Source organism: Nerophis ophidion, linkage group LG01, assembly GCF_033978795.1.
Source record: "Nerophis ophidion isolate RoL-2023_Sa linkage group LG01, RoL_Noph_v1.0, whole genome shotgun sequence".
Lineage (NCBI taxonomy): Eukaryota > Metazoa > Chordata > Actinopteri > Syngnathiformes > Syngnathidae > Nerophis > Nerophis ophidion.
In genome coordinates this window covers 83,231,616-83,248,260 of record NC_084611.1, presented here as the reverse complement: position 1 = coordinate 83,248,260, position 16,645 = coordinate 83,231,616, and the positions used below count along the sequence as shown (strand labels likewise).

The following is a 16,645-nucleotide window of genomic DNA, read 5'->3' as shown; positions in this document are numbered from 1 at the left end:
ATGTATATATGTGTACATATACAATCATATATACTTATGTGTATTTATAAATATACACATTTAAATATATGTATATATTTACATATATTAGTAGATGTTTATATATGTGTGTATGTATATATACCATATATACATAAATGTACATATATATAGATATATATGTACATACATATGTATATGTATGTATATAAGTATATATATTTATGTAAATATGTACATGTGTTTATATGTATGTAAATATGTATATGTATATATGTGTACATATGTATTCACATATTGATGTACATATATGTATATCTACACAAGTATTTGTATGTTTATATGTGTACATTTATACACATATATACTTATGTGTATTTATAAATATGTTTATATTTGTATATACTGTATGTATCTACATACGTATATATTTACAAATATTAGTACATGTATATATATGTATATATACATATATATTATATGTATATATAATATAATACATGCATATACATACATATGTATATGTGTGTATATATTTATGTAAATATGTATGTGTTTATATGTATGTGAATATGTATATACGTGTACATGTGTATTCACATATATACACGTGTTAATGTACATATATGTATATGTACACATATATATGCATATATATATGTGTACATATATATTTATATGTATACATACTGCATGCATTCATATATATGTATATGTATATATAAGAAGAAAAATTTGTTTGGGGGCTAGTTTGTAATGTGTGTGTGTGTGTGTGTGTGTGTGGGTGTGTGTGTGTGTGTGTGTGTGTGTGTGTGTGTGTGTGTGTGTGTGTGTAAAATAATTGCCCATTCAAAATGTATTTCCGTGACACCAAATAATATTTTTTAGAACTGAATACAACTAAATGCGTGCATTTTTCAGTAAGACCAACATTTTTAGAGTATAATAAGTCTCTTATTCCTTTTAATAACATTGTTATTCTAAAGCTAACCAATAATAAATATAATACTTCTTACCGTTAATGCGACTTTTTGAACAGGTGCGATAGAAAATGGATGGTTGGATTAAAATGCATGAGAAAGTTTTATAATTTGAACGTTATTTTTAACACTGTGATTACCAGCGGAATTATTTATTACTTATCGTGTTAAGCAATGTCAGCTAAGAGTTATCCGAGAGCCAGATGCAGTCATCAAAAGAGCCGCATCTGGCTCTAGAGCCATAGGTTCCCTACCCCTGATCTAGGGTCTACTTGAAGCGTGTCGTCCCCCAGGACTCACCTGCAGATTGAACTGCGCCGAGAAAGCTCCGTCCTCCACGTAGCTGATGTCGTTCTTGGTGAGGTTCAGATAGGTGAGGTTGCCGAAGCGACTGAGAGAGGAATAGTGGACGGAGCGGATCTTGTTCTCATTCAGCCTCAGGTCCACGATGGTGCTGCGTGGTGGACAAGGATCGGACTGTCAACAGAGTCTTAGTGAAGCTCAGTTTCTGTTGGGTTTAGTAACCTTGTGGTTGGAGCAGAGTTTACAGTCCAACAGGACCACGTCAAACCAGACAAGAAAGTCTTACCTGTTGATGTGCGAGGGTATGGCCTCGAAGGGCGGCTGGTTCATGCTGCAGATGGCCAACCACACGAAGCCTTTCTCTCCCTCGATGAGCCAGCAATCGGCCGCCACCGTAGGCAACCCCAAAACGGACAGCAGGGCGATCCAGCCGAAAAGCTCAGACCAAGAAGTCCTGCCTTGTCTTGGCTGTCCCGGTTCGGCCCTCGGGTTCCGAGGGGACGCCGCTAGGGTATCCATGGGAGAAAGTCGGCAAGAGGCGCTCGCCGTTTGACATTTACTTCTAGAGGACAGCATTTGAACGTCACAATCTTGTGTCAGGAGTAGGCTGTTCTAGGTTTTAAATGGGTCCTGATTGCCCGGTCCTCATGTCCTTAGTGGGTGCCGGCCTCGCTGATTGGACGAGCACGTCCTCTCCCTCTTCCTCATTGCTCAGCGCTGGCAATTTTGGGTGCAGACCGGATCTACAGAGGCAAGAAGAAGACAGCGATGAAAGAAAGTAATCAACCGTGACCTCGGGAACGACCCGGAGGGACACAACCTCATTTCTGTTTGGTAATTCCAGACCAGGGAATCAGTTTTTCTTCATAAGAACAACCCAAACATGTCATTTATATCAATGATCTCTTATTAGAGTGCCAACAATGTCCATCCTTAGAATGGTTTCCAAAAGTTAGAAGATACGTACATTGCATTTCAACCGTTCTGAAGTCCTAGTCATCTATGCAGACCCCTTACTGAACACAGGTGCTCATAAAACTCATCTTCATCGGTCGTTTAGCCGCTCAGACTTGACGGAACATTCAAACGGAGCAAGGACAATGACTTCATAACAACGCATGATTAACTTTAATGAACCACCGCGCACCAGTACACACACGTCGGCCTTGTGTCGAGGGTAGATACCGTATCCTACGAACCCGAGCACAGGGACTCAGAAAAGAAGCAAACGAGGTTGAACTGAGACAAGCATGGATTCTGGGATTGGTTCCGGCTTCTCTAGGGGATTTGCTACCGCGGACCGTTTTCTTGTCTTTGAGAGCTTTTTTTTTTCTCTTCAGTCAGATTGGCAAACAGGGAATGCAAGGCAGCCGCAGGTCTGGGATTCTTTTTGAAGTGCCAAGAAGGAATGAGGTCTGACTAAGCTAAGCTGCTGTAGCTAACGACTACACTTTCAAAATAAAAGCACAGACCAAATTGATTTGAATTCATTTCAATTGCCGACGTAATGAGTTTTTCGAGCTACCAGCTATGTCACGGAACCATCCATCCATCCATTATCTTCCGCTTATCTGAGGTCAGGTCGTGGGGGCAGTAGCCTAAGCAGAGAAGCCCACAGACTTCCCTCTCCCCTAGCCGCTTCGTCCAGCTCTTCCCGGGGGATCCCGAGGCGTTCCCAGGCCTAGCCCAACGTGTCCTGGATTTTCCTACCGGTCGGACGTGCCCTAAACACCTCCCTAGGGAGGCGTTCGGGTGGCATCCTGACCAGATGCCCAGACCACCTCATCTGGCTCCGCTCCATGTGGAGGAGCAGCGGCTTTACTTTGAGCTCCACCTGGATGGCAGAGCTCTAAGGGACAGACCCGCCACCCGGCGGAGGAAACCTGTGATCTTGTTCTTTCGGTCATAACCCAAAGCTCATGACCATAGGTGAGGATGGGAATGTAGATCGACCGGTAAAATTGAGAGCTTTGCCTTCCGGCTCAGCTCCTTCTTCACGACAACGGATCGATACAGCGTCCGCATTTAAATAGAAAAAAATGGTGTTGAAAGTAATTTACAAGACATTCAACCATACATGTAATTAGTGCTGTGCGAGACTACCATATATATCGTAATTTGCCATGATAATGTCCTTTGTACGATATAACACCTATTGTTTATATCAAAATTTTACGTTAATGGCCATTTTTACGTCACTTGAAAGAACTTCACAGCCGAAGCCGCCGGGACTATAGCTGTCAACAATATCGGAAAGACGGGGAGAGCACAATGGAAGCTAAACCAACAAAAACCCGAAGTGGAATCACTTTATTTTGGTAAAGGGAAAACCTGTTATGTGTTTGATATATGGGTAGAGTGTCAAGACGTAGGGGGTTTTATCAGCTTGCTGCAGGGTTTGTTGTCCCGGGATGCAAACGGACTACTCTGGACCAGGCGTGGAGGTAGGAACATTTTTAATTAATAACTATCAAAATAGGAACAAACAAAAACTTAGAACTATGGACAACAAACAAAACTCACTAAACTGTGGCATGAATAAACACAACCTACTTGGCATGAAAACGAGCAGCATGAACTATGGCATGAACAGAGCAGCGTGAACTAATCGTGAGAGGAGCAGCATGAACTGTGGCATGAAAGGAGCAATGTCGCCAGGACGACTAACTGGCAAGGGCGGTTTAAATGGAAGTCTCTTGATTGGAAACAGGAGTTTCCAAAACAAAAGTCATATTCATTTGAAATGAAATTCCCTGTATATTTGGGAAAACCGGGATTTTTAAAAAAATATATATATTAATACTAGCAAAATTATCCTAGAAAATATGAATCGGTCGGTAGTTTGGAATTTTTTCAAGCGGTTGAAAAATGTAGTAACAGTTTGAATTTAAATAGGTATTTCGGAATTCCTGGAATTTCAGGTAAACTGGGAATTTGTAGGAAAATAAATGGTAGTTTCGTTGTCCCAATTTAAAAAAAAAATGTTTTCCACGGCGGAATGGTTAAAAACGGTAAAAAAATGAGGACTGTGAAACCTTTCCAGGAAGAAAACCAGGAATTCTGGGATTTTTTTCTTAAATTGAAAAATGGTAGTTTGATTGTCCAAGGTCTGATGAGTGTGTTGGTGGTGGAACGCTTCGAATCGGATGAGAATTGTGGAAATTGTGCAAGTTCGAAAAAATGACCGATCAATTTTCAGAGGGGAAAATGATCCGGAAAACCGGAAAGTCCTGGAAAACTGGGATATTTAAAAAAAAAAAAAAAAAAAAGGTTTCCTGGGAACTCGTGATTCCCGGTTGAGCCGAACGTTGTGATACTTGAACGGTTCTGATCTCATTAAACTGTGGGCTGTGCCAAAGTAATAAATAGATAGTTTTTTTGGTGTGGGATCTTCTAACCATCCAATTTCTACCTCTTGGGGTCGCGGAGGTGGCTGGAGCCTATCCCAGTTGCATTCATCTTAATGCTGCTAAGTCTTCATAACATCCACAATGTTCAGTGAGCAGGTTGTGTTTTGTCTGAACATTTCTTAGTAGCAATTTTTTTTTTGCACCATGACTAGGGAAGGTTGTTCACATAAAAGTAAATGTAATGTTTCAAAGTACTTCCGAGGGTCATTTTTCTGATTTATTCACATTGTTCCCAAAACGGCAGCAACCATGTAGCATTCAGAACACGCCTGGTATTTAAAGGTTAATTTGGGTGCGATGCTTTGTCTCACGGGTCAAATTGAAGAGGATGGCAGGCCGCACCTGCAGTGAGCAAAATCATGCAAAAAATAGCGCCATAGCACAAACAATTTTGCAAAACAAATTGCTTGTTTTTTTTTTCGAATACTTTTTTCATTATGGTCATCAGCAAGGAAAAAAATCTATAAATTAGCTGCACCGTTTTATAAGCCGTGGGGGTCAAAGCGTAGGAAAAACGTATAGTCTGGATTGTACAGTAACTCAGACCTGTTGTACATAAAAACACGATACTGTTTACCATGTTGAAAACCCTGCAGGAGAACTGTCGGACGTGAGTGGGGATTGCTGGAGCCTATCCCAGCTGCATTCATATTAATGCTGCTAAGTCTTCATAACATCCACAATGTTCAGCGAGCAGGTTGTGTTATGTGTGAACATTTCTTAGTAGTATTTTTTTTTTTTTTGCACCATGACTAGGGAAGGTTGTTCACATAAAAGTAAATGTAATGTTTCAAAGTACTTCCGAGGGTCATTGTTCTGATTTACTCACATTGTTCCCAAAACGGCAGCAAATATGTAGCATTCAGAACACGCCTGGTATTTAAATGTTGATTTGGGTGCGATGCTTTGTCTCACGGGTCGAAATTGAAGAGGATGGCAGGCCGCATCTGCAGTGAGCAAAATCATGCAAAAAAATAGCGCCATATCACAAACAATTTTGCAAAAATAATTGCTTGTTTTATTTCAAATACTTTTTGCATTATGGTCATCAGCAGGGAAAAAAATACATAAATTAGCTGCACCGTTTTATAAGCCGTGGGGGTCAAAGCGTAGGAAAAACGTATAGTCTGGAATGTACAGTAACTCAGACCTGTTGTAGATAAAAACACGATACTGTTTACCATGTTGAAAACCCTGCAGGAGAACTGTCGGACGTGAGCGGGGATTGCTGGAGCCTATCCCAGCTGCAGTCATATTAATGCTGCTCAGTCTTCATAACATCCACAATATTCAGTGAGCAGGTTGTGTTATGTGTGACCATTTCTTAGTAGCATTTTTTTTTTGCACCATGACTAGGGAAGGTTGTTCACATAAAAGTGAATGTATTGTGTCAAAGTACTTCCAAGAGTCATTAATCTGATTTACTCACATTGTTCCCAAAACGGCAGCAAATATGTAGCATTCAGAACACGCCTGGCATTTAAAGGTTAATTTGGGTGTGATGCTTTGTGTCGCGGGTGAAATTGGAAAGGATGGCGAGCCGCACCTGCAGTGAGCAAACTCGTCCAAGAGATAGCGCCATAGCACAAACAATATTGCAAAACAAATTGCTTGTTTAATTTCAAATACTTTTTGCATTATGGTCATCAGAAGGGAAAAAAAATCCATAAGCCGCGGGGCTCAAAGCGTAGGAAAAACGTGTAGTCTGGAATTTACAGTAACTCAGACCCATTGTACATAAAAAAAACACTACTGTTTAACATGTTGAAAACCCTGCAGGAGAACTGTCGGACGTGAGCGGGGGTGGCTGGAGCCTATCCAAGTTGCAGTCATATTAATGGTGCTAAGTCTTCATAACATCAACAATGTTCAGTGAGCAGGTTGTGTTATGTGTGACCATTTCTTGGTAACATTTTTTTCCCCCCACCATGACTAGGGAAGGTTGTTCACATAAAAGTGAATGTATTGTGTCAAAGTACTTCCAAGAGTCATTAATCTGATTTACTCACATTGTTCTCAAAACTGAAGCAAATATGTAGCATTCAGAGCACGACTGGTATTTAAAGGTTAATTTGGGTGCGATGCTTTGTGTTGCGGGGCAAATTGAAAAGGATGGCGGGCCGCACCTGCAGTGAGCAAAATCGTGCAAAAGATAGCGCCATAGCACAAACAATATTGCAAAAACAAATTGCTTGTTTTATTTCAAATACTTTTTGCGTTATGGTCATCAGAAGGGGAAAAAAATCCGTAAGCCGCGGGGCTCAAAGCGTAGGAAAAATGTGTAGTCTGGAATTTACAGTATCTTAGACCCGTTGTGCATAAAAAACACTACTGTTTAACATGTTGAAAACCCTGCAGGAGAACTGTCGGACGTGAGCGGGGGTGGCTGGAGCCTATCCCAGCTGCATTCATATCAATGGTGCTCTGTCTTCATAACATCCACAATGTTCAGTGACCAGGTTGTGTTATGTGTGACCATTTCTTAGTAACATTTTTTTTCCCTACCATGACTAGGGAAGGTTGTTCACATAAAAGTGAATGTATTGTGTCAAAGTACTTCCAAGAGTCATTAATCTGATTTACTCACATTTTTCCCAAAACGGCAGCAAATATGTAGCATTCAGAACACGCCTGGTATTTAAAGGTTAATTTGGGTGCGATGCTTTGTCTCACGGGTCAAATTGAAGAGGATGGCAGGCCGCACCTACAGTGAGCAAAATCATGCAAAAAATAGCGCCATAGCACAAACAATTTTGCAAAACAAATTGCTTGTTTTTTTTTCAAATACTTTTTGCATTATGGTCATCAGCAGGGGAAAAAATCCATAAATTAGCTGCACCGTTTTATAAGCCGTGGGGCTCAAAGCGTAGGAAAAACGTATAGTCTGGAATGTACAGTAAGTCAGACCTGTTGTACATAAAAACACGATACTGTTTACCATGTTGAAAACCCTGCAGGAGAACTGTCGGACGTGAGCGGGGATTGCTGGAGCCTATCCCAGCTGCAGTCATATTAATGCTGCTCAGTCTTCATAACATCCACAATGTTCAGTGAGCAGGTTGTGTTATGTGTGACCATTCCTTAGTAAAAAAAATTTTTCCTACCATGACTAGGGAAGGTTGTTCACATAAAAGTGAATGTATTGTGTCAAAGTACTTCCAAGAGTCATTAATCTGATTTACTCACATTGTTCCCAAAACGGCAGCAAATATGTAGCATTCAGAACACGCCTGGTATTTAAAGGTTAATTTGGGCGCGATGCTTTGTGTTGCGGGTGAAATTGGAAAGGATGGTGAGCCGAACCTGCAGTGAGCAAACTCGTCCAAAAGATAGTGCCATAGCACAAACAATATTGCAAAACAAATTGCTTGTTTTATTTCAAATACTTTTTTCATTACGGTCATCAGAAGAGAAAAAAAAATACATAAATTAGCTGCACCGTTTTATAAGCTGCAGGGCTCAAAGCGTAGGAAAAACGCGTAGTCTGGAATTTACCGTAACTCAGACCCGTTGTACATAAAAAAACGCTACTGTTTACCATGTTGAAAACCCTGCAGGAGAACTGTCGGACGTGACGGGGTGTGGCTGGAGCCTATCCCAGCTGCATTCATATTAATGCTGTTAAGTCTTCATAACATCCACAATGTTCAGTGAGCAGGATGTGTTATGTGTGACCATGTGTGTTGACATTTCTTAGTAGCATTTTTTTTTTTGCACCATGACTAGGGAAGGTTGTTCACATTGAAGAGGATGGCGGGCCACACCTGCAGTGAGCAAAATCGTCCAAAAGATAGCACCATAGCACAAACAATTTTGCAAAAGAAATTGCTTGTTTTTTTCAGATACTTTTTGCACTATGGTCATCAGCGGGGAAAAAAAATCCATAAAATAGCTGCACCGTTTTATAAGCCGCGGGGCTCAAGGCGTAGGAAAAACGTATAGTCTGGCATTTACAGTAACTCAGACCCGTTGTACATAAAAACACAATACTGTTTACTAAGTTGACAACCCTGCAGGAGAACTGTCGGACGTGAGCGTGCGCCAGCGTACACACGAGACAGGAAGTAAACATGTCGAACAGGAAGTGACGACGCGCCACTCGTCTTGTTATTTAATTGACGACCTGCTGCTACCGCGGGGACCAAGATATAAAAATGTTGAGGCTTCCATGGGAGACAGACCAAGACGCAGCGTGACGAACATTTCTATCACCGACGTCTTCAAGCCGCCCGCCGAGAGACAGGAAGGATCCAGGCGACGCCGCGGTCACACCTCCACGTGTGTCGCCGCAGGGACATCGGCGCCACGAGACCGACGCCATGACGTAATCCCGCTTGGTATTCGGAGGAGAAGCGAGAGGACGGCAAGCGGAGGTGTGGCCTCGGTGAGGACGCAGGCGTGCGGCGAATGCGAATGGACGACTTTGACACGGCAGTTGTGTGTCGAAGTCACATGACAAGTGGACTTCCTGCGCCGCAAATCCCCCGGACCATGTGACCAGTCAGTCACGCGGCCGACATGTGGACACTCGTCCTTCACAAACTTCTTTTAGGGACGCACACGTGAACACTTGCTACATTTACCACTTTACACCCACGCCATCATGAGAGGAGGATATACTACTTTTTCATATACATATATATATATATATATATATATATATATATATATACATATACTAATGTTCTTGTATATGTAACACATGTTCTAATATATATGACACATATACTAATGTAAATTACACATGACCTAATATATATGACACATGTACTAGTATATATGACAAATGTACTAATGTATATAACACATGTACTTTTGTACTAAGATATATGACACATGTACTAGTATTTATGACACATGTACTAATATATATGACACATGTACTAATATATATGACACATGTACTAGTATTTATGACACATGTACTAATATATATGACACATGTACTAATATATATGACACATGTACTAGTATTTATGACACATGTACTAGTATTTATGACACATGTACTAATATATATGACACATGTACTAGTATTTATGACACGTGCTAGTTTATATGACACATGTACTAGTATTTATGACACATGTACTAGTATATATGTACTAATATATATGACACATGTACTAGTATTTATGACACATGTACAAGTATATATGTACTAATATATATGACACATGTACTAGTATTTATGACACATGTACTAATATATATGACACATGTACTAGTATTTATGACACATGTACTAATATATATGACACATGTACTAGTATTTGACACATGTACTAGTTTATATGACACATGTACTAGTATTTATGACACATGTACTAGTATATATGTACTAATATATATGACACATGTACTAGTATTTATGACACATGTACAAGTATATATGTACTAATATATATGACACATGTACTAGTATTTATGACACATGTACTAGTATATATGTACTAATATATATGACACATGTACTAGTATTTATGACACATGTACAAGTATATATGTACTAATATATATGACACATACTAATATATATGAGACATGTACTAATATATATGACACATGTACTAGTATTTATGACACATGTACTAGTTTATATGACACATGTACTAGTATTTATGACACATGTACAAGTATATATGTACTAATATATATGACACATGTACTAATATATATGACACATGTACTAGTATTTATGACACATGTACAAGTATATATGTACTAATATATATGACACATGTACTAGTATTTATGACACATGTACAAGTATATATGTACTAATATATATGACACATACTAATATATATGACACATGTACTAGTATTTATGACACATGTACAAGTATATATGTACTAATATATATGACACATACTAATATATATGACACATGTACTAGTATTTATGACACATGTACTAGTTTATGACACATGTACTAGTATTTATGACACATGTACTAGTTTATGACACATGTACTAGTATTTATGACACATGTACTAGTATTTATGACACATGTACTAGTATTTATGACATGTACTAGTTTATATGATACATGTACTAGTATATATGACACATGTACTAATATATGACACATGTACTAGTATTTATGACACATGTAATAGTATATATGTACTAATATATATGACACATACTAATATATATGACACATGTACTAGTATTTATGACACATGTACTAGTTTATATGACACATGTACTAGTATTTATGACACATGTACTAGTATTTATGTACTAATATATATGACACATACTAATATATATGACACATGTACTAGTATTTATGGCACATGTACTAGTATATATGTACTAATATATATGACACATACTAATATTTATGACACGTACTAGTTTATATGACACATGTACTAGTATTTATGACACATGTACTAGTATATATGTACTAATATATATGACACATGTACTAATATATATGACACATGTACTAATATATATGACACATGTACTAGTTTATATGACACATGTACTAGTATATATGTACTAATATATATGACACATGTACTGATAAATATGACACATGTACTAGTATTTATGACACATGTACTAGTTTATATGATACATGTACTAGTATATATGACACATGTACTAATATATGACACATGTACTAGTATTTATGACACATGTAATAGTATATATGTACTAATATATATGACACGTACTAATATATATGACACATGTACTAGTATTTATGACACATGTACTAGTTTATATGACACATGTACTAGTACTTATGACACATGTACTAGTATAAATGTACTAATATATATGACTCATGTACTAGTATATATGACACATGTAGTAGTATATATGAATCATGTACTAATATATATGACACATGTACTAGTAAAGATTAATCATGTACTCGTATATAAGACATATGTACTAATATGTATGACACATGTACTAGTATAGATTAATCATGTAGTAGTATATATGAAACATGTACTAGTATTTATGACACATGTAGTATATATGAATCATGTACTAATATATATGACACATGTACTAGTATATATGACACATGTAGTATATATGAATCATGTACTAATATATATATGACTCATATACTAGTATAGATTAATCATGTACTCTTATATAAGACATATGTAGTAATATATATGACACATGTACTAGTATGGATTAATCATGTACTAATATATATGACTCATGTACTAGTATAGATTAATCATGTACTCGTATATAAGACATATGTTCTAATATATATGACACATGTACTAACATATATGACACATGTACTATTGTAAATTACACATGACCTAATACATAGGAGACATCTAGTAGTATATATGACACATGTACTAGTATAAATGACAAATGTACTAATGTATATAACACATGTACATTTGTACTAAGACATAAGACACATGTACTAGTATATATGACACATGTACTAGTTTATATGACACATGTACTTGTATATTTTAATCATGTACTAATATATATGACACATGTACTAGTAAATATGACAAATGTACTAATGTATATAACATATGTACTTTTTTAGTAAGATATATGACACATGTATTAGTATATATATATGACACTTGTACTATTATATATGACACGTACGAATATAAATCACACATGTGCTAATGTATATGAAACATGTAATAGTATATATATATAGATAGATAGATAGTACTTTATTGATTCCTTCAGGAGAGTTCTTTCAGGAAAATTAAAAATGACACAATATATTACACATGTACTAGTATATATGACAAATGTACTAATGTATATAACATATGTACTTTTGTAGCAAGATATAAGACATATATATATATATATATGTCTTATATATAAGATATATATGACACATGTACTAATATAAATGACACATGTTCTAATGTATATGAAACATGTACTAATTAATGTGACACGTACTAATGCAGTGGTTCTCAAATGGGGGTACGTGTACCCCTGGGTGTACTTGAAGGTATCCCAAGGGGTACGTGAGATTTTTTTTTTAAATATTCTAAAAATAGCAACAAATCAAAAATCCTTCATAAATATATTTATTGAATAATACTTCAACAAAATATGAATGTAAGTTCAAAAACTGTGAAAAGAAATGCAACAATGCAATATTCAGTGTTGACAGCTAGATTTTTTTGTGGACATGTTCCATAAATATTGATGTTAAATATTAATTTTTTTTGGGAAGAAATGTTTAGAATGAAGTTGATGAATCCAGATGGATCTCTATTACAATCCCCAAAGAGGGCCCGTTAAATTGATGATTACTTCTATGTGTAGAAATCTTTATTTATAATTAAATCACTTGTTAATTTTTCAACAACTTTTTAGTTATTTTTATATCTTTTTTTCCAAGTAGTTCAAGAAAGACCACTACAAATGAGCAATATTTTGCACTGTTATACAATTTAATAAATCAGAAACTGATGACATCGTGCTGTATTTTACTTCTTTATCTCTTTTTTTTTCAACCAAAAATGCTTTGCTCAGATTAGGGGGTACTTGAATTAAAAAAAAGTTCACAGGGGGTACATCACTGAAAAAAGGTTGAGAACCACTGTACTAATCAATAAGACACATGTACTAGTGTATATAAATCATGTACTAATATAAATGACACATGTACTGACATGTATGACCCATGTACTAATATATATGGCACATGTAATAAAATATAGGTCACATGTACTAGTTTATATGACCAATGTACTCATATATATGACTATTGTACTAGTATATATCACTAATGTACTAGTATATATTACTAATGTACTAGTATATATGAATCATGTACTAATATATGACACATGTACTAATGTATAATATACATATATATATTATATATATATATATATATATATATATTATACATCAGTACATGGCAAAATATATACATACATATATATACATATAAACACACATACACTGTATATACATGTATATAATATACATCAGTACATGGCAAAATATATACATAAATGTACATATATATACATATATATATAAATCTACATATATACATACACATGTATATATATAAATGAATATATATACATATATATAAATATACATTTATATATATACATATATATATACATACATATATATATTTATACACATATACACACATATATATATATATATATATATACATATATATATATACATATATATATGTATATATATATATATATACATATACATATATATATCCATCCATCCATCCCATCCATTTTCTACCGCTTATACATATATATATATATATATATATATATATATATATATATATATATATATATATATATATATATATATACATACATATATATTTGTCCTCCATAGTATGTGTGGTATTGAAGTGTTAAGTAGAAGTTGGAAAAGTACTCGGTAGCAAGTAGTATTGCTAAAAAAAGGAGATTAAAGCAGTGGAGTGGATCATCAAGTGTTGAGCAGCGAGCTGGAGGCGCCGTCAGCACGTTTTAAGGAAAGTCATCGAAGAAATGAAAAAGTCTTGACGACGTTCATGAGTCACTTCTGTGCTGCGGGAGAAGAATAAATAAAGTTGATGCCTGACCTCAAAGACTATTTAGCTTTTATCAACCTTCATATTTCATAAGTCATCTTCACGCTGAAGTTGAATACTAGAAAAGTACAACAGAGATGACGTCACTAAAACACAGTACCAAGTATTTAGATGTGTATTTACCGTGCAAATACTTCTTTACCATTCATATACAACATGGATATTACAGTTTAATTTATATTGTAATATTTATTCACACAAGGTATATTTTATACTTGTGGTATTTATTAAATGAGTATTTTTTAAATAAAAAAGTAAAGTTTATTCTATCCATTATTTATTCATATACACTATTATAATCTCTGTATTTTGTATCTGTTAATATAATTGTGTTGTTTTTGATTGAAAGGTAAATATTTATGTCATTGATTTTTAATTAAAACAAATACACATACAATTCTGTTTTGTATTTTAGCCTTTTCTTTTTTTTTTGTATTTCATTAGATTTTTTTGTATTTTCAATTAAAAAGTGAATTTTAATCATATTTTAGGAAATATATATTCACATTTGTGTATTAATTTTTGTGTGTGAATTTACTGTAAAATAAAACTTATATATTATATGCAGTATTAAACATATTTATAAATAACATGTTTTTAATACAAAATACATCTTAATATATTTTAACATCTTAATTTTTGGTATTTGAGTCCATTTTTAATGTTTTAAATAAAAAGATTAATTTAATTGTCATATTTTAACAATATATATAAAAAATGTTATTCCTATTTTTTATTTGTATATAATAATTTTTTGTCAAACTATATAACAAGATAGTCGTATGTATTATATACAGTGTATATATATACATATATATTTATACACAGTATATACATATATATATACACACACATATACACATGTATACACACACGCATACATATATATATATATACATATACACATATAAATATATCGATGTATATACATACATATATACACACACAGATATATATATACAGTACATATATATATATATATATATATATATATATATATATATGTGTGTACATAAAATACATTTTGAATTAAATATTTGTATAGTATGCATAATTTTTATCATCTTATTTTTTACACAGGCTAATGATTGGCTCAGTTTCAGATAGCATTACTAACATTAGCATGCTAACTTTTAAAGCCAATTTGTAAGCAAACGACTACATTTTATATAAGTTGGAATTTGACACATGCTAACTGTTAGCATGCTTCATATAACTTGGAATGTGACACATGCTAATTGTTAGCGGGCTTCATATAACTTGGTACTTGACACATTCTAACTGTTAAACCTTTTAGCCAATTTTGCAGCCGAACACCTCATAATCATATGACTTGGTACTTGACACATTGTTATCAGGCTATGATTAACATGCTAGCATTAAAAGCTAACTTTTTAGCCAATTTTACAGCCAAACACCTCGAATCATACGACTTGGAACTTGACACACTGTTAACATGCTAATGTTAGCCTATCTTGTATCTATACATATTAGTGTGTAATATGTATTATTTATTACAATGTTTTTGTTGTTTTACTTATTATTGTTGTTATTGTTTTTTAATGCTGTGATGAGTTGGCGACTTGTCCAGGGTATAAACTGCCTTCCGCCTGATTGTAGCTGGGATAGGCACCAATCCCCCCACCCCCGACCCCAAAGGGAATAAGCGGTAGAAAATGGATGGATGTATTTCAATGCAATGCAGGGACGTCATTTCCCCCCATCGTCAAATAAATAAACGTTTATCCTGTCCTATATTTTGTGTGGAAAAAGTTCATTTTCATCATCATTTCTAGTAAGATACATACAATTGCATATTTGTGATTATGATTTGTTTATAATGTTCTTTTTTTGTGCTTATTTAATTAAATTAATATTATTTCCCCATTGTCAAATACATTTACGTTTTTCCTATTCTATATTTTGTGTGGAAAAAGTAAGTTTTCATCATCATATTTTAGTAAGATACGTAAAATTGCATATTGGTGATTATTATTTGTTTGTAATGGAAGTTTTTCTGTGCTTATTTAATTAAATTATTATAGCATTTACTTTTAGTATTTTCTGTTTTATTTATTTTTGATCAAAGTACAATTGTATTTGTCTTTTTTGTATGAAGTTTAGATACTTATATTTTTTCCATCAAGTTTTATATATATATATATATATATATATATATATATATATATATATATATATATATATATGTATATATATATATATATATATGTGTGAATATATATATATATATATATATATATATATATACATATATATATATACTGTACATATATACACACATATATATATACTGTACATATATACACACATATATATATACTGTACATATATACACA

General features: G+C 34.4%; 1 protein-coding gene across 1 annotated transcript in view; it reads right to left on the bottom strand.

Moving 5' to 3' along the window:
- The window catches only part of LOC133560723 (protein ELFN1-like), a 224,243-nt gene that overhangs the window by 12,457 nt on the left and 195,141 nt on the right, over nucleotides 1-16,645 (bottom strand). The window contains exons 4-5 of the mRNA XM_061913566.1: nucleotides 1,549-2,005; nucleotides 1,260-1,413 (exon numbers count right to left, since the gene is read on the bottom strand). Of these exons, the coding sequence (XP_061769550.1) occupies nucleotides 1,260-1,413; nucleotides 1,549-1,838 (444 nt within the window). The 5' untranslated portion in view covers nucleotides 1,839-2,005. The remainder of the gene's footprint in view (nucleotides 1-1,259; nucleotides 1,414-1,548; nucleotides 2,006-16,645) is intronic.